Here is a 23,369-nt window from a genome sequence, read left to right as displayed (position 1 = left end):
TCCCATACCTGGGTTTTTGCTTCAGCGACCACCGAAGTTGCATTCCGCTTGGCCAGCCGGTACCCATCGGCTTCCACAGGAGTCCCACAGGCGAAAAAGGCCCGAAAGGAGGGAGGCTACCCTCTTCTCCACCGGAGTAAACCCCAACGTACAAGCGCCGAGCTGGGGGGCAATAGGTATACCCACACCTGCTCGGCGCCTCACACCGTGGAGAACTCCAGAGTGGAAGAGAGTCCAACCCCTATCGAGAGAGGACTGGTACCAGAGCCCAAGCTGTGTGTGGAGGCGAGCACAACTATATCTATTCGGAACTTCTCGACCTCACACACCAGCTCGGGCTCCTTCCCTGCCAGAGAGGTGACATTCCACGTCCCTATAGCCAGCTTCTGTAGCCGGGGATCGCATCCCCAAGCTCCCCACCTTCGGCCACTGCCCAGCTCGCACTGCACCCGACCCCTATGGCCCCTCCCACAGGTGGTGAGCCCATGGGAGCGGGCACCCACGTTACCCTTTCGGGCTGTGCCCGCCCGGGCCCCATGGGTGCAGGCCTGGCCACCAGGCGCTCTCCTTCGAGCCCCACCTGCAGGCCTGGCTCCAGAGGTGGGCCCTGGTGACCCGCGTCTGGGCAAGGGAAAACTGAGTCCATTGTTTGGTTGTCATCATAAGGGGTCTTTGAGCCGTTCTTTGTCTGGTCCCTCACCGAGGACCAATTTGTCATGGGTGACCCTGCCAGGGCCATAAAACCCCAGACAACTCCTAGGATCATTGGGACACACAAACCCCTCCAACAGGATAAGGTGACGGCTCAAGGAGGAGAGTTTACGTAGACACTGTCAGAATTTGTAAAATGTGGATGAGTGATCAGGCAGAGCTTTCATTCATTCATTCATTTTCCGTACCGCTTGTCCTCACTAGGGTCGCGGGCGTGCTCGAGCCTATCCCAGCTATCTTCAGGCAAGAGGCGGGGTACACATTTCATTCATATTATTCAAATTTTCCAAAAAATAGCCAATATTTAATTAATTCTGCCAGAGTATATAAACATATGAACACAACTGTATACTTATCACTTTATTATAAGCCAGTGCACTATTCTTGGGATTTAAACAATTCATTTCTGTCTTTGCTTGTTTTTACCTTGAAATTCAATTATATCTGTCACTGAGACTTATTCTTACCATCATTTAATTTTGTTGTCTGGCACACCCATACACACACACACAGGCCTGCGTTTCTGCTAATTAAATGGAACCAGCAGTGCAGCTGGTTGTTTCCTGGGCGCTGCAGCAGCAGTTGTGCTCTTCATAAATCAACCAATCAAGCAAAGCCAGAGTCATCTAATTCATTTGATTTACATGGGCTGGCTGGGTGCAGCCACAGTCCCAGGTCCTGGATGTGAAACCATAACCAAGACGGAAGTAGAAGCCTTGCCGCTCGCAGCATCAGTGGCAGGAATTCCCCAGTCACCTGATACACCCGCTCCAAGTGATTCTGTCACAGAGTCAATGTAGTATTAGAGTGATCGCTTGAACCCGTTAAGCCTGGAAATGTATCCCTTATTACTTTTCTGCCCGTGCACTGGTGTTTTGAGATGAATTATGCAGTTGAAACTCTTGGAAGGCTGAACAGGTGTTGGACCCTGAGGGTCACTGTAGTTTGTTGGAGGGATTTGATCTGTTTCAAGTCCAATCAGGTGATCAGATTTTCTGAAAGATAAGTTTGATATTGTTTTAATGGAGAGAACACAGTCACTTTATGTAGGGTCATGTGTAGTGTTGAATCAAAGCTTGTATTACCATGTTGAAGCATTTGCAGAGAAACAGCTGGTGTCCATAATAGAAGAAAAAAGGCCCAAATCTTTTTTTATTTTTTTCATTTTTATTTTTAATTTTTAAATTCCTAAAACACACAGAGGATGTATTCACCTGAGGCAGCAATGGGTGAGAACATCGCCTCATCGTAAAGCTCCTCTTACCTCTCTGTGCTCTGATTGGTCAGAGGCAGATTAGCAGTCATCCTATAAAGTCGTGTGTGATGAGAGGCAGCAAGTAGACAACGTTTAGTCCAGATTGCCAGTGCGTAGCATGAAGGCTTGCTATCGGCTGTGGTGAGACACTTCTGTTTGTTTTACGGCATAAAATAATTATTTGACTTTTGAGTGTTAGAACTGTAATGTCAAATAGTGCCAGACGTTCTTAGATGGTAATTTATGTAGTTTTTGTTTTGGGGTCATATTATGATGCAATTATAGAAAGTTAGTTCAAGTCAAAGCTTTTAATAGAGTGTTTATTTTTTTGGCTGGCCAACGAACAGTGCAGATAGATGCACAAGTGTCTGGAGGGGCTAGCCATCGGTGTGTGGGGAGCAAATACGTGGCAGTAAACTCAAGCGGAGGATGTTGATTCAGGCTTTCCTTTTCTGAAACGCACCTTGTTGCGATGGGAACGACCACATTGCTGGAACGTTTTGCTGGAGCTTGGCAGATGTGTTCTCTGCCTCGCCCTCTTCGCCTTACCAGACCGTTTCGGCCAATGCGCTGTTACCCGGAGGCGCCCCCTCCCCGCTGGCAGTGTATGTATGCTGTGTGTGGTTTCATGACGCTATCATCTCTCTTCTTCTAGTTCCCACCGGCTAATGTTGGGTATTGCTATCTTTTTCAGTCAAACTGAATTTGAATTTTCACTTCCATCACAATTTCAATTTACACTCATCACCTGAATGAAATACTTTACAAGAATTGTATTGAGATTTCTGCCTTAACTTAAACTTAACTAGTTTCTAATATTTTGGCTACCCTGTGGACCTGTATGATGGGACAGAATATTAGAAACACCTCTCAGTGTGATGCAGTGCACCAAACGTCAACCGTAATGAGAAACATTAACAAATTAATACCTCTCAGACAGTGGTCAAGCATAACATTTATTGGCTTTATAAATATAGAGCTTTTTGAGACAGCAGGAAATATGTAGGTGTACCTGATGTTGTGGCTACATTCACGACCTCTTACTTCCCTCTCCTCCTCATTTTCAGTCCCTCGCATCAACGGCCACTCTAAATCGGAGCGTACTGCGAGGGACTCGGCCATGGGTTACGACAGCACCTCCGTGATGAGCAGCGAGCTGGAGTCCAGCTCGTTTGTCGACAGCGAAGAAGATGAAAACGCAAGCAGGTAAGCTCTCTCCTCGGGATGCTTCTCTGACTCTGCTTCTCTGTCACTGCAGCGTTTCACTCTTTATTCCTGAAACTATACACCACTACAGTATATTTCAATAGGAGACCTTTTATGGAAGATTAATGTTTTATCTGTTTTGGGAGCCCTCTCTATAAGCAACAGGCACCACGCACCTGTCACGTCTGTCATTGAATAAATCCTCATGTTTTATTATTGATGTCATTTTAAGCAGTGGGGAATTACACTGTGATATGATTTAAATTCTGTCCTACATATGGTTTAGCACAGGTATTATCACTCTAAAGATTGCAAAGGATATTTCATCTTGACATACATTGAAATTAAGAAAAAGTTTGCATGTCACTCAGTTATAAAAACTGAAAACAATAATTGGCAGGTTTTAAAGATTTCTATCAGAAAATAAAATAAATGTATGCAAAAAGTCGACATATACAATGTAGATCCCTTTTCTTCACAGTTCGCACTTTCTATAAATGATATTCCTAACTGCTGATTGCAACAATATGGAACCCATCTGATTCTCAAACATGAAACTCGTTGATTTGAAGTACAACTGTGTTACTAAAATAATGACAGCAAATGTGTATTTTCATGACGTTAACATTGTACAACCTGTTTCACATGTTTCAGTTGAAATCATTTTCTTAATCTCTTTCTCTAGGCTCAGTAGCTCCACAGAACACAGTACCTCCTCACAACTGATGCGCAGGCACAAGCTCCGCCGGCGAAGGCACAAAGTGGCCAAAATAGACCGGGTGAGCGCTTTTAAGACACATTAGTTCTCAAATTGGCTGTGACGCTGAGGGACAAATGAGCGGTCTCAATGATGTTGACTTGGTGCCACATTGAGTTATTTGCCACGTGCATCACATGTCGTATCCTTCCTCTGCTTTTGCAGTCTTCATCCTTCAGCAGCATCACCGACTCCACCATGAGCCTCAACATCATCACTGTCACACTTAACATGGGTAAGTCTTCAATTTAAGTGTCATAAACTTACATTAGACTGGATTTTTAAAACACAGTATGGTAGGGGGGATTCTAGGATATTTCATGAGTGCTCAGCCCCTAATCAGAAGAATAATTTATCTTCTTACTAGTTAGTCGTTTAAGCATTAACCATAATGCCCAGTGAAATATTTTTGTTAAAATTTGCTTTAAACCACTACGTAAAATTCCGCAGTATACTTCCAACTTCAGAGGAATAGTTTGGGAAAGACCCTTCCTATGTTTAATAAATGCATACAAATTCAAACCGACACAATCAAACATCTTGTAGGAAGTCTTCCTAGAGGAGTGTGAGCCGTTTTATATTTTCTTGTATATTTTTGTACATTTTTTTTATGTATAAAATAATATCCAGATGTCCCAGGTTTTTTTTTTTTTTTTTAATAAATCGTTATTTAATGTCTCTGCATTGATATTCCACTCTAACTTTCTCCATTCTGTCTCCCCAACAGAAAAGTACAACTTTCTGGGCATCAGTATTGTCGGTCAGAGTAACGACCGTGGTGACGGCGGCATCTACATCGGCTCCATCATGAAGGGCGGAGCTGTGGCTGCTGATGGCAGGATAGAACCGGGAGACATGCTCCTGCAGGTACACAAGTGCATCCTCGTTGATCAGGAGAACTGACAAAGGTTTGCTTTTGCGTATAAAAATAGAGCACGGCTCTTGGGGAGATCATTGTATTTCTTTTTATAACCACAATGCCGTGTATTCACTGTGGTGGCTTGTCAAATTTCTATTTTTGCCTCTGCTTTTGCATCCTGTTGTTGAGTTGCTTGGATCTTTTTTGCCCTTTTTAGTTCAAAATACAAGACATTGCTGACCACCTTTTTTATGTGGACGCTAGAGGGCTGCTTTGAGTCAAAAAGTAAAAAAGAGGAGAGATTTTATATATATATATATATATATAAATAATATATATATATATATATATATATATATATATATATATATATAAGACAGGCATAATCATAAGATTATGCTATGCTATTCCTAATAAAGTTGCATTGTCCTTCTTTTTTGTTATTTTTCTTCATATTTCATGTCACAATCACTTCACTTCCCAGTTCCTATTATTATTTTTATTTTATTTTTTGCAGAAAGAAAATATACTTAGCTTTATATAGGCAGCTGAAAAGACATTCACACAGCTGAGGCTCTTGCAGAAGCTTTAGGATCTCCCATTAAAATGCATAACTTAACCTTTTTGTTACCACCTGCACAATATAATAGTTGTACATTTTCCAATTGTGGCTTCAGAAAGATACTGATGGTCAGTTTTAATTGAGGTGGGCTGATATGTTTATTGATAGTTTAAAGTTGTTCCGAGATGGACTGCATGATGCTGAGAGGTCATTTGTAGATTAAATTATCACAACCTCTAATAGTATGTACAAACGTAAGTAATGTAAAAATGTGTTATTTTTCAGTCATTGTTAAGTTGTTGTAGCTGTGTGGGTGTTCTAGTGGGTTGATGTTGATCAGTTAGTTTATTGATTGTTGATCAATAAACTAATTCTGCTGTTTGTTTGTTCAGGTGAACGATGTCAACTTTGAGAACATGAGCAATGACGACGCTGTGAGGATCCTGAGAGAGATCGTTTCCAAAACTGGGTAAAAACCTTTGTTAAATGCAGGCTGCTTCCCCTTTTTTGGTCACAAATCCAGGAAGCCAATTACAAATTCTGCCTTCAAAGTGTTCAGTTTGTGGCTGAATTTGGCACATTAGTATGCTAAAGAATAAAGTTGTTGCGTTTTTAAATATGACTGAGTTGAGTCATGTGTTCTTCTTTTCAGTCCTATAAGTCTTACTGTTGCCAAATGTTGGGATCCATCTCCTCGAAGTTACTTCACCATCCCTCGTGGTATAAAAAATATTTCAATCATCTCAAAGATGATGTAAACTGATATGAAGTGAAAAACTGAGTTGTATTATTGTCACTATGAGCAGCTGAGCCAGTGAGACCCATTGACCCTGCCGCCTGGATTTCACACACCACTGCCCTGACAGGACCATACCCCCACTATGGTAACAAACCTAACGACCACCACCATCACTTTATGATGTAGCAATTATTAGGAATCTGTTTTTAAACATTTACAGAGTTCGACGATTTGCCTCTATCAACGAGCAAAACAGACATGGCGACCATCGTCAAGATTATGCAGTTGCCGGACTCTGGCCTGGAGATTCGGGACAGAATGTGGTTGAAGATCACCATCGCCAATGCTGTCATTGGTGAGTAAAAGAACTCAATGCAAGACTTTCTTTGTGTTTTCAAATAATGTTTTGATTCAGGGCAGCATGGTGGACTATTGATTGCCACATCTGCCTCTCAGTCGAGAGGTTCTGGATCTGAATCTCTGCTCGGGCCATCCTGTGTGGAGTTTGAAGTGGGATATCTTACATATACACACTCCTGTTTAGTGTAGCACATTTGCATACTCTAAGGTCGTACTCACATTAGGCCATCCGAACCATGCTTGAGCTCACTTGACACCTAAAGTCGAAGAAAACTGAAGCTGTACAGTAGCTACTTCTGGAGACTCTTGTATACTAGCATAGAGTAGCCGCAGCTTGGTGCCGCAGTCTAAGTGTGGCTGTGATTGTGCTCGCTGTGTCAGGCGCTGACGTGGTGGACTGGCTCTACTCCCGAGTGGAGGGCTTCAAAGACCGGCGGGATGCCAGGAAGTATGCAAGCAGTCTGCTGAAACATGGCTACCTGAGACACACTGTCAACAAAATCACCTTCTCTGAACAGTGCTACTACACCTTTGGGGACCTCTGCCAAAGTAGAGTATCATAAAAGTTAAAGTATATTGTTATATAGCCAGACAGTGATTCAACTTAAACGTTGGCTTCTTCTTTGTTCAAAAAGACATGGCGTCGCTCAATTTAAATGAGGGATCCAGTGGAGGCGGGTCCGAACATGACGCTTTGGCACCCCTCCCTCCCGCCGCCAACCCGTGGCCCATGGGGGGGCAGCCGTTCCCCTACCCCCCCTTCCCCTCCGCGCCCCCCTGCTTCCCGCCTGGATACTCGAACCCGTGCCACAGTTTCCACAGTGGGAGCGCAGGGAGCCAACACAGTGAGGGTGAGTACTGACAAGTAGGGGCAAGATGACTTGTTTCCATGAGGAAACTCAACATGCCAAATGACAACATCCTCAATCGAAGACATCTCTATGGTTGTCAGAGTACATTTTTGAAGTAGCCTCCAAATGCATACATTTAAAAACAGGGTCATTGAAACTATTTAATATAAATAGTTGAATACATGTACAGTAAGCCCCTATTTTTTTCTTTTTGCTAATTTATTTATTTGGCTATATTAATTAATTAAGCCGTAAATATCCCATAAATATTACAGATGATTTGATGTCAAGAAAATGTGCATGTAGTACATCCACAGGCGACGAAGACTCTTCGCAACTCCAACTAACGACCCATGCTAAATGTAGCTCCTACCCAGACAGACAAAGATAGTCTCTCAGACGAGATCTATAACTTCAACAATAACTTTTAGACACCAAAGCAAAGCAAATTTATTTATATAGCGCATTTCATACACAAGGTAACTCAATGTGCTTCACACGAGCAAAAGCATTTGAAAAATAAAGAAAAATACAAAGCAGCTTAAAAACATTTAGAAACCAAGTACAGTGCAGGAAAGTGGAAATGTTCTAAAAAGCATGAGAAAAAAAAAGAAGAGATTTTAACCTGGACTTAAAGACATTGACACTTGGGGCTGACTTCAATTCTACTGGCAACTTGTTCCATTTGCCTGCATTATAGCAGCTAAAAGCTGATTCATCATTGCTTTGGACTCTCTGCTTCGTTATCTGATCCGAGATGGCAGATCTCAGAGCCCGACTGGGCTGATATTCCAGTTACTTTTTTCCCTTACTGACTGCTTGTACACCATCGTGTGGCAGTAAGAACAAAAAATGAAAAACACAAATCGGTGATTCAGTGAATAACAAACGGCGAATAGGCGGTACTGTATTCCTTAACATCTCTCGTCATGCAGCTCTACAGTACTGGGTGTGCACAACCAAATCTGATAGCAGATTTCAAGAATCAACACATTCTTCTTCATCATTGCTGGAATCATTCAACATGGGGGCATGCTACATGCTTTCTGTTATCTACAGAGCTAATATGAAGTGCGCCCTGTCTCTCTCTCTCTCTCTCTCTCTCTTCCCCCCTCTCTCTCTCTTTCGCTCTCCCAGATCGAGTGGTTAACACTGCCACTTTTACCCTCAATTAAATAGCCTTGCTGCAGCCAAAGTAGAGTGGTGACTTGAGATACGAGTTTAATTTGTTCCGTGACCACGCTCGTAAGTCAGTACTCTCGTATCTCAAATCTTTCCCCATTAAAATGAATGGAAATGCAGTTGTTTCTGCCCCCCCCCCCACCCCTAAAAAAAACCTAAAATTCTTGTAACGTGTCTTTGATAAGGAAAATACCACTCTATAAATTTGTACTTTATAAAAAGATATGGTGAAGACATAATTAAATAGAATGTCAAGAAAAAAATGATTGCTGCTCATTCTGTTGTTGTGACCTGGCCACCAGGGGCAGTATAATATAGTCAGGCAGACTGATGAAATATTTCACAACTACTGTCAATGACTCAGTAAACTGCAGTAATATGAGTTTCTTTGAATAATAATTAATTAGATAATTAATACCTGTGAGTATTGTTATATTGTCTGTCTAAATGTGTCGCTCCATCGTTTGTGTTCAAATATCTGTTGCTTATAAAACCGTGTCTATCGATGCTGTTCGTTAGCCCCTCTATGTGGTTTACATTATGTGTTAGCATTAAGCTAACGTAAGGCAAATTTGTGTGGTTTTAAATACATAAACTGTAATTATCTTTGTTTTGTGTAGTAAACTTCAACTGGGTGTTACAATAAACAGCTTGCAACCTCTTTTTTTTTGAAGCATTATTCAATATCTACCAAACTGCTACTTGTTGTGAAGTGAGTCTATTTCAGTTCACTGCCACCATACACTGCTCATATCGCTATTTTTGCTCGCAAGTCAAAGCAAAAAATCGTCCGAGTGACTGCTCGTGTCATGAAAAGGTCATAAGTCGAGTCATTCTTATCTCAAGGCACCATATATAAACATTGTGCGGTGGTATATGAGGACAAACCAGGAAAAGTTAATGTCGCTATTTTTTATTATTAGTGTTGTATTGGTGCATTGTCCATTCAGGTTCTAAATGTCAGATATAACCGACCAGCTTTGGGCTACAAGCCTCAGCACAAGACCGTAGATTTAGCCATTAACGTCAGAGCAGAGCTGTGCTGCTTGTTTTCATTTAGAACATCTTGAATCCATCTTTCAGTTTCTTTTGCACACAAGCATGTGTCATGTATGTGTATTTCTGCGACGCATCTTTTTCTACCTTAATGAGCCATTCCCGGATGGGTGTTATGGGCCTGTCAGAGTACATGTTTGATACATTAGGTAATGGGGAAGGTGTGTGTAATTGTGTTGTTCCCTCTGTTTTTGCTGGGCAACGGTAGACTGAAGGAGGAGGTAGTCCCAGGACACTGGGGGAACCGGTAAGCCTGCAACACCCCCTCAAATCTCCACCACCCTAACCCTCTCTACCTCTTTTCCTTCCTCCAGACTTTCTCTCTTCCTCCTCCTCTTGTGCTCGTCACTCTGCCTGCCCGCCCGTAGCGTTAACATCCCTGTAAAGTGAAAATAAATGTCTTGTAAATTTAACAACCATGCCAGATTTGAATAAGTAAAAATATCAAGTATATATAATTCGGCTTCAAAATCGTGACAATGATTGTCTTTGCTCTCAAATTTCTTCTTCTTCAAATGCTGTGGGCGTCTGCTGAAAGCGCTGAAATCACGCCTCGCGCAATTGTCAATGAAACACCTACTACTACCAAAATGGATGCTACTTCAGCTAGGATCTTTCTTATGCATACACATAAATGTTTGAACCGCTTAAAGCCTCCATTGTGTAGAACATGTCTCACCGGGTCGTCGCGCCGCTTTTCCACTTAGTGACAATGAGGCACTCGCCGCTCTAAGCCAACTCGAAGCCCCTGCAATTCCCCCCCCTGCTCTTCTGCGTGCACTCATGACCAACAACGAGGTGCTCTAAAGGGGCTGCGCCAGCAAACTGTCCAAAGGGTAGATGCAATTTAGGGTTGTAGGCATAGCTAGACAACTGCACATTGCAATTGTGCCAGATAACCGCTGATGCGAACAAAGAGGCTCTAGTTTTTATATAGTGCGTTCGGGGCAAATCATGCCAGAAGCTCAAATGCGTCACTGGGCTCCTTTGCAGCCATGTCCGAAAATTAAATGGTAAAAAACAGTTAAACACAATACAGTATCTCTACAATGTATCAGCCATTGCACATGTTTTCAGCAATCATCTTTAAACATTTATAATGTATTTAGAAACAAGTATATGATTTCACTTTACAGAGTCTTTAAGGTTTTCCCTGCATACATTTCATGTGTCGTCATTTGTCTTGTGTGTCAACCCGCCGCCCATTCTCCCTCTCCGCATCTTTGGGCATGTGTCCGTACTGTGCTGCGAGGTACATGGTGATGCAGGACGACCAGTGTGAGGCCAGTGCAGTCATTCTCAGTGATGCGCTATTTATACCCAGTACTGTTGGGCTCATTGTTAACGAGGAGGTGCGCAATGTTATGCGCTGACAATGCGACTGAGTGTGTGATACAGCTCAATCGACCACCCTAGATGTGTACTCTATTAAAAGTATTTATCATCATTAGATTGATCCCGTGGTGTAAGGGGCTTATTTGAAAATGTGAACATTGTCGGTCGCTGTAAATGGAGTAGTTTAAAATGTACAAGTACCTTTTGACAGGCCTAAGATGATCTTTTCTGTGCCATGTAGTAATACATTTCTCAAAAAGTCTGTAAAGCTTGCATCGTGTGTTCTCACTTTGTAGGTTGTAGCCTTTTCCTCTAAGCTGCTGTAGGATTTTGTTGACAATGTTTACTGAAAGGAAAATGACCACTGTTGCTATCGTCAGGCTGTAGGAGGGAGCGCACCACCCACATTGACTACAAAATTGAAGTGGAGGAAGTGAGATCCGATCAAGAGGTTTTGTAAATGCAAATGTCAGAGTCAGGCGTGAGTGTGCACATATTTAAAGTGGAATAAATCTATTAGTGCAGTTGGTAACTCTTACTGCATATGAAGTCAAAAAGGGAATTTATGTCTTTGCGGGATATGAAGGTTGCATCAAGCCTGCGTAACATATACAACTTTTGCAGGGCACACAGGGAAATAAATTCCATATTTGAATCCCCAAAACAATTGGTGCCTCTTTCCCAAAGTCAGGTGGGATCGGCTCTAGCTTATCATGTGACACTAATGAGGACAAGCACCAAATAAAATAGATGTTTCTGTGAGAAATAGTTGGACTGCCTTTTAGTGAGGTTTATGGCATCCATTCCGCCATGACTTACCTAATGTGGTTCCTTGTCCCCTAAAGCAGCAATTCCCACCACGGCGCCATGTTACATTAGTGTGAGATCATCAAGTGTGCCGTGAGAAATTATCCAATTGCACTTAATTGTTCCAAAAATTATTTAAATACTACAAATCATGTATCGTTTGTCAGCTATCTATACCAGCTTTGTATAGTGCCAGAAGAACAATTACTGTAAATGTTTTTCCACTAGGCGGCACGGTGGACGACTGATTAGAGCGTCTGCCTCACAGTTCTGAGGACCGGGGTTCAATCCCCGGCCCCGCATGTGTGGAGTTTGCATGTTCTCCCCGTGCCTGCGTGAGTTTTCTCCGGGCACTCCGGTTTCCTCCCACATCCCAAAAACATGCATTAATTGGAGACTCTAAATTACCCGTAGGTGTGAATGTGAGTGCAAATGGTTTTGTTTGTTTATGTGTGCCCTGCGATTGGCTGGCAACCAGTTCAGGGTTAACCCCCGCCTCCTGCCCGATGATAGCTGGGATTGGCTCCGGCACTCCCATGACCCTTGTGAGGATGAGCGGCTCAGAAAATGGATGGATGGAGGTTTTTCCACTAATGGCAGAAGGTAGAAATGTGTTGCCATTTATATGACAGAGTAATAGCTTTGTGTTCAACTGAAAAGGCAGATTATGAGTAAATTGTGCCGAGATCGTCATTATTTCAGTCTACAGTTTTTACTTTTTGTGACGGAAACACTGCTCTTATGTGTGACCTCCGCATTCTTCTGATGAGACACCTGTGTCTTTGCAACAGGAAGCCGTAGCAGTGGATCCAACCCCAGTGCGGGCAAGGGAAGGCGTTCGTCCCCGCAGGACAAGGTTCAGAAGTCAACGTGCAGTGAGTCTGAGGCGGGCGTGCGTGGGGGCAGGCGCGGCGACAGGTGCGCCAGTCAAATGAGCCATCGCAGCCACGCCCGATCGAGTCACAGCCAGTCGCACAGGAGCCACCACGCCTCCTTCACCTACAGCCACGTGCCCTTCACCCAAAAAGGGCTGGGTTCGTGCGCCCACAGCGAGCGAAGCCACGCGTCCTCCTACGGCCCGCCTGGTTTGCCGCCGCCGTATTGCCTGGCGCGCCTTGCCCCGAAGGCTTCGGTTAGCAGCAGCACGCCACCGGGAGCGCCTCCCGGGAGAGAGCTAGCCGCCTTTCCCCCCGAGCTCACCGCCAGCCGCCAATCCTTGCAGCATGCTATGGGCAATCCCTGCGAGTTCTTTGTTGACATCATGTGACAGGACAGTGCCTTGAACACACAACTGCTACTGCTCCCTCTCCATTATTTGTTGAACGAACGCAGAGACTGGCTAAAGCCTCCGCAAAGGATGATGGGAAATTCTGTGGCTGCAGAAGGGACGTGAAGTGTACAGTTTGTGAAGTGCTGTTCAATGTGGTGAGTCGAATCTCTCAAGCGGCCAAACAGAGTGTTCCTTCATTCCACCGTGGATGTTCTCCCCTTTGAGACTTTAAAGCTAGCTGGGCCTGGAGCTCAATCCCCAGACCGTCAACCCCTCGCACTTATTTTTTCCCCCCCGTGGACTCGATCGGCGTACTGAGGAACATTGGCTGCCAACTTTTGACTTGTTGTCCCATGCTGTAGCATTACCACTGTTTTTTTTTTTTTTTTTTTTCTTCTCCTTTCCCCAAGCTCTTACCTGCCAACTACTCACATGCTACCTGTGATCAGCGGGTATCTTCAGCTTGGTTGTAATGAAGTGGGACGATGCATGACTTTCAACCGCTTTTGGGTTAAAGTGTTACCTTTATTTGGGTACAGGGGGCCCATCTAGCCAACGTTCAAAAGGAACAATCTGTATGTACACTGGAGGCTTTTTGTGTTGTTATTTATGTGATTGCATTGCATTGATGGTGCCATACGTCATCCGCTATGGCTGACTGACAATCACATATCAGCCGTCTGTCACTCAGTGGCCAGTTTCCACAGTCGTTGCTGTGCTTTGTCGAATGTATTATTGTCAGTGTCAAGACACTTGAAAGTCGACCATCACTTTGGTTTCAAGTGGCGTACAAATCGGATTGCAAACAGTGGACAAGGGTGAGCTTAATATTGAATTTTGTCTATCATCAGGCTGTGTGGTGAGAGAAATTGGGCAACACGTTTCAGGTAAGAACTAGCTTGGGCGGGGGGGGGGGGGTCACACACAGATCAAATGCAAACAATTTTATCCCACGCCCCCAAAATAATTCAGAGAATATCTTTTCCATGATAGCACTTTTTATCTGGCAAGTAGTCTGTAGATTCTATAGATTTTCAAAGTCTTTATTTATTATTATTTAATTTTAGCAGCACTTCTCACAGCTTGTCAACTGATTCCCCTTACGTCTTATCTATGACTCACAACCTGCAGTTAGTCACTGAATGTGCAGTGGACCCCTGCTATTCGCGGGGGATGGGGACCGGGCCGGCCCACAATAGTAAAAATACGTGGGTAATTGACATTACGTGCATTATAAATGCATTGGGAAAAAAAGAAAATTACCCATCTATCCATCCATTTTCTTTACCGCTTCTCCTCACTAGGGTTGTAGGCATGCTGGAGCTTATCCCAGCTGACTCTGGGTGAGAGGCGGGGTACACCCTGAACTGGTCGCCACCCAGTCGCAGGACTCACAGAAAAAAAAAAAAAAAAACATTCGCACTCACAATCACACCCACGGGCAATTTAGAGTCTTCAGTTAACCTACCATGCATGTTTTTGGGATGTGGGAGGAAACGGGAGTACTCTGAGAAAACCCACGCAGGCACGGGGAGAACATGCAAACTCCACACAGGCGAGGCCGGATTTGAACCCCGGTCCTCAGAACTGTGAGGCAGATGTGCTAACCAGTCGTTCACCGTGCTGGGAAAAAGTTTTTTTTTTTTTTTTTGTTAACCCCAAGCATTTTTTAATCGGTAAACCACCAATAAGCATTTTCAGACCACCAATAATCATTTTCAGACCACCAATAAGCATTTTCAACTAGTGTGCATATGAGTGCGAATGGAAAAAAAGAAAATAAATTATTTAAAAAAAAAAAAAAAGAGCCGCAGATAGATGAATCCACGAGTATGCGGGGGTCCACTGTACAGCAAAATGTGTTGTATGTGGTGATACATGCATTTGTATATGACATTTTGGTCACATCACACAGCCCTATTTTGTAGAAGAAAGCCAGCTTGATGAAGCCAAAGCACCTCATGTTTATTTAACCACATAATGACTTTAAGGGCAATCCTGGCCTGAATATTCGGACTTCTTTCCCCCCAAAAAACGTATGTGCACTTTTCCAAGTTGACTCTCCCTCCTGTTGGTAACAAACACTGTTTGCAAATCAGAGCTTTCGCTTGAATCATCCTTCTTTACAAAAGAAAAGTTAATTGTACATAGAAATTTATTATATATGATTAAAAATCTCTATGTTGAAGTTCTGGCTGAATCTTTCACTAAGTGCAAACATTGGTCCTCAGAGAAAAGTAGTAGAGTCAGGATAATTGAAGTGTTTGATTCAAATGTGACTGGTCATCAGATCGTAACGGTAATCCCCGAGTCAAAGCAAGAATGCACCATCAAGGGGTACGACGTCAAAACAATAGCAACACGAGCTGATATTTGTGTTCTGTTGACAGAGGTGCCTGCGTGGGACTTCAGAGCCCCAATGCTGCGTGTACTTTCCCAGTGGGCTGATTTGATCAACATGCTCGAGCTTTTATAACACACACTCTTTTCTCATAAATGAAAAGAATAATACGCTTGCATGTGCCACTTTCCCCCACAGGAAGGAAGTGAGCCCTCCTGTGACACCTCAGTGTGACGCAAACAAGCAGGCCCCAGAGTTCCTGTCATCGCTCACTGGAACTTAAAAGTGCCGACTTGTAGATGACATGCAAATACAAACTCAATGAGTCTATCAGAGGGGTTAAGGTTGACGTGTGGGAGGTGTCCTTGGCTGTTTGTGAATAGGAAGAATGTACAAGAGATAGGGATGTTGTCAAAATCACCCAATTTTCCCAAGGCAATCGTCACACTAGTGAGACTGCAGTTCTTTTTAAACAGAAAGTCAGCTCCATGGATTGGTTTGAACACGACCGGGAATTTATTGAAAGCACAGGTGGTAAACACGATGAGCACCAGTGACAACACGTGGGAAATTTGAAACTTTTCACCCACCTCGAGGTAAACGCATGACATTTGGTGCAAGTGACTCATCTCACACCCTTGTTTCATTGCAATATAATTAGCTACTAGCTGTGTTCAGAGGTGGGTCGAGGAGCCACAAATTGTACTCAATTAGGAGAACTGTTACTTTAGAATAATAAGTAAGTCAAAGTAAAAAAAAAAAAGAAAAAAGTCCTTCAATGTAAGAGAGGAAGAGTATTCAGTAGGAAAAAAAATATTTCACTGAGTAATGTATTTTTTTTTCCCAATCAAAGCAATGCCAACTCGACAAAGACAAAAAAAAAATGAAATGGGAATGTGAAAATTCTGATATTGCCCAACAATATTACTGTAACTGAAACAATACTACATTTAAACTATAAAAATAACAAATTAAAGCAAATTACGCCACATGAAATTGTCTTGAATTAACTTTCTTTGTTTACACGTACAAAACGGCACGATAGGCTCACTGGGCAGAAATTAAGAAGCCGTTCTTTCCTTTTGTTTTTACATTTTGAAGTTTCACAAAGATGAGTCACTCTGAAAACTGCTTCTATGTGAGGCCGCGGCGACTTTGCCTGTGGTCATTCGACTGTCTGTCTGCAGTAAACCATTATTGGTAGTTCCATCGGAGTGGTGAAATAGAGTCATGTGACGATGCCCAAGGCGGAAGCTCAGTGTAACTGAGTAAAAGTACCGTTTTCTTTTTTTTTCGTTTTCCTACTCTGACCACTCAACTAACTAACTATTCTGACAAGTACAAACCAAGAATTGCTTAAATAAATGTAACGGTGTAAATGTAGCGCATTACTACCCACATCTGACTTTATTCCACCAATTTTTCAGTTGCATTTCAAATCCATCACACTAACCGTGGCACAGTGACGCAGTCAATAAACCAGATCCAATCAAATTGAATTTCCTCAACTGTAATGATTGGAAAGCGGATTTGTGGCTACATAGTTAGTTTGTTAGAACATTTTGGCAGGTGTAATCAGGGGCCGGTTGGAACAGGAACTAAAACAACCACTGGAATTTCAAGGGTGGTGAAAACAGGAAAATGCAAGGCATAAGTCATTAAGTAGAGTGGGAAAGAGTTGAGTCACTGGGATTATGTTCTGAGAAATGGAGATAAGAAATTACTGCATCTCCACAGACTACGATGAATTGGATTGATCGAAGGATAGATGGCTAGATTATTATCTTTATTCGTATTCATTTAATGAAGGAACATCGCTTTCAGTTTTCTTTTCAGCCTGTACTTCCTACCAGTCTTCGAAAATTACAGCGACTGTCGTTGTTGTATTTTTCTAGTTTGTTTTCATATTGTTTTGTGATGTTTAGAACAAGTTACAGTCGCTTGGTCAGATCTGTTGTATACATATTCCTTTGTCGGTGCTCTGCTGCACAAAATTCTCCCCAAGAAAATTCTTGAAAGTTGATTTTTGTTAAGGCAAGAACACTACCCATTTTATAACTCCAAACTTTGAATTGCTCTTTAAAGCAGGAAATATTATTATCAGATTTTGAAATGATCTAACGTTGCAGGAGGCTAGACTCAAAGGTCAAGTCAGTAGTTGCTGGGCACAATACTTCAACAAGGCAAGAACATTACTGATATTACGTTACACAGTTGAGTTCAAATCGCCACTAGCAGCCCAAAAAATCCAGTTTAACTTCAAACTATTGATTTATTGTTTATTGTTGTAATGTGTCGCCCCCAACAAAATCCGTAGCTTTTTAAATGATCTGAGCAAAGACTGCAGGTACATAGCTGCGTATAAACCGCACGCATACCGAATGGAGCGGTAGGAGTTCCTTCGCCAATGTAGAGCTGCAACGAAGCTTATGCTAAAGGAATAATGCCAACGTTGCACTATACGCTTACAATGACATGGTCACGGTCTGAATCTGCAATAGCACGCATGACAAATCTAAATAGAATGTAAAGAAATGTTGCAACATTTTTGTTTTGCATCAATTCAGTGGACTGTGCTGCTCCATCTGGTCTGTGCGTCTTGGCTACCTGGTAGTAGTGTAATACAGACACGGAGACACACATGAAGAAGAGTTTCCCAACTGACTCAATAAACAATAAATTGAATTTCCCTCGTGGGATTATAAATTTGATAAAGTAGATTAAAAATGACTATTTACGTTGAAACTATAAAAAAAGAACAATTCCAGTGGCAGTTATCATAAACTGACATTTGGGTTATTACAGGGGGTCTTTTGGGGGGGGAAGAAAAAAAAAAAAAAAAAAAAAGAATTCTCCCCTGAAAGATTCCCAACCCCCAAAAGATTGAGAATGCATTAGAACAATTCAAATGAAATGTAAATAAGAATCTGTATGTGTTTTTACAGCAAAATATATAGACCGTACAGTTTTATCAGTAAAGGTCCCGCCTCTGATGAGAGAAAAAAACTGAAGGAGATGAATAACATGCTCAGCTTGCTCACCACCACCACCACCACCACCACACACCAATGAGGCTGAGGGGCACAGACGCAACTTTTGACACCAGACCGTAGACCACCTGCTAGTTTTCAGTGTGATCTGAAGAGCTTCTTATGGCTGTGATGGTGGGCACCATCCTCCTGCTGCTCGTTGGAGACTCTCTGAGCAGCCTGGATCAGATAAGCAGAGGCTGCAGGAGATGGAGCTCAAGAGCACAATCACACGGAGATGTGTGCTGTGATGAATGTCACCCGGGTGAGTAGAATCTTTTTTAGACATAGATCAAATCGACGCGCACCATAATGATCTAACCTTCAATCTGAGCTCTATTCATTTGGGAAAAATCTTACATTGTTAAGACCTTATTGCTTAAAACAGCCTTCTGGGTTATTACCGCTAGCAAAGAACATTATTTTATTTATATTCGCCATTTATGTTATTTTTTGTTTGTTTGATTTTCTTTTATTCTTTTTACTTGTCAAGCTTGCCTTTAGGTCAGTAAATGACCCTTGGAGGTCCGTGTTTTAGCTCTCTGCAACAACAAAAAAAAGTCCAGTTGTGTAGAAACAATCTGCTCATAGTTTCTGTGGTTACAACCACAATACAGAGACGAGGGCAGAAACTCTTTCTTCAATTCATCCGTCCATTTCTGCCACATATCCTGTTTTCTGCGTCATGGGTGAGTTGGAGTCTATCCCAGTTCTCACAATGGGCAATTTAGAGTGTTTATTCCCAGAACCCTTTGACTGTGACGAAGATGTGCTAACCACACGCCTCACTGTGCTGCCCTGCCCGGTGTGTCTGTTTTTACAAAAACACCAAACATATTTAAAAAAAAAAAAAAAAAAAAAGGTTTGGGTGGCAAACATTTAGCATGGCTCACTCTTATGCTGCACTTGTATTTGTGTGTGTAATTAAACTCTGACTCAGTCCTATGAATCATCATTTCAAAATGTACACAAAAGGCAAAACCTCCAATCAAACCCATTTCACAACCATAGAACGGAACTATTAATGTCATTACAAAATTTTACGAAACTCTTCAAAAGAATAAAGGTTCTACGTACTACCCTGTAGTTCATTTAATTGTATGCATAGGGAAACTGTTTTGGGTTAATATTTAGCACCCATTCTTAGAGGTTCTATGTAGAACCAACCATTATTCAGTGATATAGCACTAAAATATAAATGAAAACTACTGGATGTTCAATGCAAATTCAATGATACTTTTTTTTTTTGTCATGTCTTGGCTATTATTAGCTGGTGTACCATCTAATCTTTACAAAGTCAGGAAAACAAACACCATCAATGTGATTATGGTGCCTTGAGATACAAGTTAAATTTGTTCTGTGACCATAACTCCAAACTCCTGTCAGTGCAATATAGAACCTCTGAAGCACCTTTATTTTTTTAGGCTGTGTGTCAAAATTGCTGTAAAGGTAAGTAAGTAGAACCAACAAAAAAAAGCAGGTGGTGGCCCAATTCTAGATGATTATGTTGTAATGAATTTTTTAGCAATTTGCTTTTGTGGTGTTTGCAGGCAATCATCTGGTCTCTTACTGTGGCGCAAACCCACAAGATCTTTGCACTCCTTGTGAGGGCAAAACCTTCACACAGAACCCCAAAGACTACAAGTGTTCCAGGTGCAATCAGTGTGAAGGTCGGTGCTTTTTCCACAGTCAGTTCTCGAGCTTCCAGAAGCCTTCAACCATTTGCTCGTTTGTCCAGGCGCACAGGTTCTGGTGAAGGAATGTACGCCCACGACAGACACGCAGTGCGGATGCAAAGAAGGACTCCTGTGTGGCAACGACCGCTGTTCCTTCTGTTTAAAAAAATGCGGCAAAGGCGAGGAACCCTCTGAGAATCGTAAGCTTTGAGCTGTCCTCACGCAGCACATTCACATGTCGTCTTACATGATGATTTTGAAAGTCAACCCTTCCCCGCAGGTTCCTGCAGACCATGTGCAAATGGAACCTTCAATGATCAAATTCACCAGAAGTGTAAACCCTGGCGTACCAAGTGAGACACATTCATATCAACGAAACTATCATTTAATGCTCAATTGACAATATGGATGCAATTTATTTTTACAAGGTGTCCCAATCCAGATACAATTATTTCGGCCAGTGGCGATGCCTTCACTGACAATAGGTGCGTTAACGTTTCACCCAGCAGTCTGAAACAACCCGGTAAGATGTTATTGCCTTCTTCTGGTTCATTGAAATGCAACTGTTTGTCATTTGCGTCATTTACAGCCGCTTGTGTCTTTCAGAATCCGATCACACAAAATCCTCATGGCCGTTGGTCTTGTCTGTGTTGCCGAGTGTGTGCCTTTCGGCTTTATGCATCTTTCTGATCGTAACTGTATTTGGTCTGAAGAGAAAAAAGAAGACAAAAGACAAAATCACCAAAGGACCAATAATAGGAACAGCTACAGGTATTATGGTGGCGTGTCAACTGTAGAAATATTGCAGAAAATCGATACAATTATTTCTGTACCATCTGAGTTTGAATTTGAAGTTGGAATTTTTACCTTGTTACCCACATGTCGACCTTAGTGATATTTCTGTGACATCTTAATTTGAAAAAAAAAAAGAAAATCACTTCTGTCATATTTGTGAAAAGAGTCATTGTGACTTGACAGTACTCGGCTACATGATAAATGTGATAAAAAAAAGAAAAGAAAAGAAATTGAAACTCTCTGGCCCTGTTTTGAGCCTCTAATTTGATTTTCAAGAAACCACCGAGGAAAAACTAAACGAAGAAGGCGTGACTTATGGGGCGTCGTTCCATCACACGTCGCGCACTCGCGGCCGCACCGTCAAAGCTGTCGCTTGACGAATTTTTTTGTGTTGCAATACAAATGTGCTTGAGACCCTCACCATCAATTCACATTGATTTCCCTACAGTGGAAGGACATTATCAGGTGGTGACAGTAATGTGCCATAAAGCTGGTTTGCCAAATGGCAACAAACTCCAGAGAAAAAGAACAAGCAAGGACAAAACATTAGGTACAGTCATGTTTATCCATCCATCCATTTACTGTACCACTTTTCCTCACTAGGGTCACAGGTATGCTGCAGGCTATCCCAGCTATCTTCGGGCGAGAGGCGGGGTACGCCCTGAACTGGTCGCCAGCCAAACGTAGGGCACATAGACCAACAACCATTCACACTCACATTCACGCCTACAGGCATTTTAGTCTTCAATTAACCTACCACGCATGTTTTTGGGATGTGAGAGGAAAACGGAGTACCCAGAGAAAACGCACGCAGGCACGGGGAGAACATGCAAACTCCACACAGGCGAGGCCGGGATTTGAACCCCGGGCCTCAGAACTGTGAGGCAGATGTGCTAACCAGTCGAACACCGTGCCGCCCAGTCGTCTTTAGTCCTCACATTTCCCATGTTTTTAGTTTATGTAGAAAACGATCATATTTATTACACTAAATTAAGTCCTGATTGTTTTGACAAATATGAAAAAAGACTGATGGTAAAAAAAAACAAAAAACTTTAGAACTTCAAATTGAAACTGAGAAATCCAAACAACAAACTGAGTTGGCACAGACATTCCGTCCATACATGTCCAACTATCATGTGTTTGACATGTACTTTTTATCTTCTCCAGATGATCCCAAGACATTAATAGCAATAGAATGCAGTTTCCATGACGCCCAGGAAGAGCAGGTCAACAGCAGCTCGGAGTCTTTAGTCTCCAAAGAATCCCAGGATCACCTTGTGGCCTGATTGAAAGCTTTTATGACGCTCAACAAAAGGAAAGACTTACTGTACAGTGTGGATCTTTGTCTATGAGCTGTGTGTGTGGCATGATTCAATTATTCAGACAAAATGTGCCATTTTATCCTCCAGGATCTAATAACACAGGGCAGGAAGGGGAATTCTGGGCAAAACTACAAGTGCCTTACACACCTCCTTAATTGCAGTGTGTCAGTGTCAACTTAAAATGATGGCACCAGCTGAATGGCCTCAATATGACATGCACTCCTTGTGCTTACGGCCTTTCAGTCGTGACCAGAGCAACCTGTTGTTTACCTCTGACTTGGCACTTTTAATGTCAGGCGAACTTGATATAAGAGGACACTGAAATTAGGGCTTCTAAGATTTGTTTCAATATGTATATGCTGCATGCGTGTGCTGGGTTTGGGAAGGTTGGGGGAACATTACTGGGTGTAACAATCCATGTGCAAGCTGGGACTCGCTTGCTTGTACGTAAGTCAAACATTTGAATGAGATTACTCTTTGCGTTGCTTTTCAGCTCCCAAGCTTCCTGAATATGATAAGCAGACTAGTACATGGATGGATGGAGATGGCAGCCAAGTGTTCTTAGATGGTTTTGATTTCGAGCAAACTCTTGTGCTAAGTGAAAGCTTGCAGGAGCACTGTGACGTACATGTCACAGCTGAATGGGTCAAACGAGACACGGAAACCCCCCCCCAAGGAGTGCATCCTGTACTTATTTTGTCTACTGACATTTGAGTGGGCAGCTACTATGTCACAGCAAGGGGACTTTTTTCATTCACATACGTATCTGCTTGCTGACCTTTGCATTTTTATTTTTTTTTTTACATTTTTTATTTTGTTTTTAGCAGAAATGGAATTTATAAAATGTCCTGCATATGGTACAAAACAGAAATCTTTCACACATTCTATTATATTATCTTTGACGATTCCTTTTCAGAAAATAGTTTTTACTTTTTACTTGGATTTGGACAATAAACCATTGCTTCAATTGAGCAGTCTTTCATTTTACAGAAACAATTTTGTAATGGTACAGGCATGAGGCAGGGTTGTCAAATTCATTTCAATCACGGGCCACATCATAGTTATGGTTCATAATGGTTTTCCTTTCCACATGTGACCTCATCATCTTACATATATACAATTGCATCCTCATTTCACTATTATTTATATTCTTAACAAATTGAATTTGAAATCAAAAGTCATGCAAAATAGTGACAACTAAATGCAAAGGTGTTCAATTTACGGTTAAGAAGGGATTTGGGTAAAAAATATTATAA

At 42.2% G+C, this 23,369-nt stretch overlaps 2 protein-coding genes across 3 annotated transcripts in view; both read left to right on the top strand.

The window, feature by feature from the left end:
* Positions 1–14,392, top strand: part of dvl1a (dishevelled segment polarity protein 1a) — a 39,976-nt gene extending 25,584 nt beyond the window's left edge. The window contains exons 5-15 of the mRNA XM_061675370.1: positions 3,034–3,172; positions 3,858–3,951; positions 4,095–4,164; positions 4,657–4,796; positions 5,743–5,819; positions 6,003–6,070; positions 6,157–6,234; positions 6,310–6,444; positions 6,831–6,998; positions 7,085–7,300; positions 12,472–14,392. Coding sequence (XP_061531354.1) covers positions 3,034–3,172; positions 3,858–3,951; positions 4,095–4,164; positions 4,657–4,796; positions 5,743–5,819; positions 6,003–6,070; positions 6,157–6,234; positions 6,310–6,444; positions 6,831–6,998; positions 7,085–7,300; positions 12,472–12,947 — 1,661 coding nt within the window. The 3' untranslated portion in view covers positions 12,948–14,392. The remainder of the gene's footprint in view (positions 1–3,033; positions 3,173–3,857; positions 3,952–4,094; positions 4,165–4,656; positions 4,797–5,742; positions 5,820–6,002; positions 6,071–6,156; positions 6,235–6,309; positions 6,445–6,830; positions 6,999–7,084; positions 7,301–12,471) is intronic.
* Positions 14,393–15,803: 1,411 nt separating this feature from the next.
* On the top strand, positions 15,804–23,073 carry tnfrsf9a (tumor necrosis factor receptor superfamily, member 9a). Of its 2 annotated transcripts, XM_061675384.1 has the most exons (9): positions 15,804–15,887; positions 18,237–18,585; positions 19,871–19,990; positions 20,059–20,196; positions 20,277–20,349; positions 20,425–20,519; positions 20,603–20,767; positions 21,240–21,341; positions 21,959–23,073. In XM_061675384.1, exons 2-9 carry the CDS (start codon positions 18,444–18,446, stop codon positions 22,075–22,077), a joined length of 954 nt encoding a protein of 317 aa, XP_061531368.1. In that variant the 5' UTR covers positions 15,804–15,887; positions 18,237–18,443; the 3' UTR covers positions 22,078–23,073. The 2 variants fall into 2 exon arrangements, with proteins under 2 accessions (XP_061531368.1, XP_061531377.1); XM_061675393.1 differs by lacking the exons at positions 15,804–15,887; positions 21,240–21,341 and having other exon boundaries at positions 18,250–18,585; positions 21,959–23,070.
* Positions 23,074–23,369: the final 296 nt, after the last annotated feature.

This window comes from Phycodurus eques, chromosome 1, assembly GCF_024500275.1.
Source record: "Phycodurus eques isolate BA_2022a chromosome 1, UOR_Pequ_1.1, whole genome shotgun sequence".
Taxonomy (NCBI): domain Eukaryota; kingdom Metazoa; phylum Chordata; class Actinopteri; order Syngnathiformes; family Syngnathidae; genus Phycodurus; species Phycodurus eques.
Note: the sequence above shows the minus strand (reverse complement) of the source record. Positions and strands in the feature narration are given on the sequence as shown.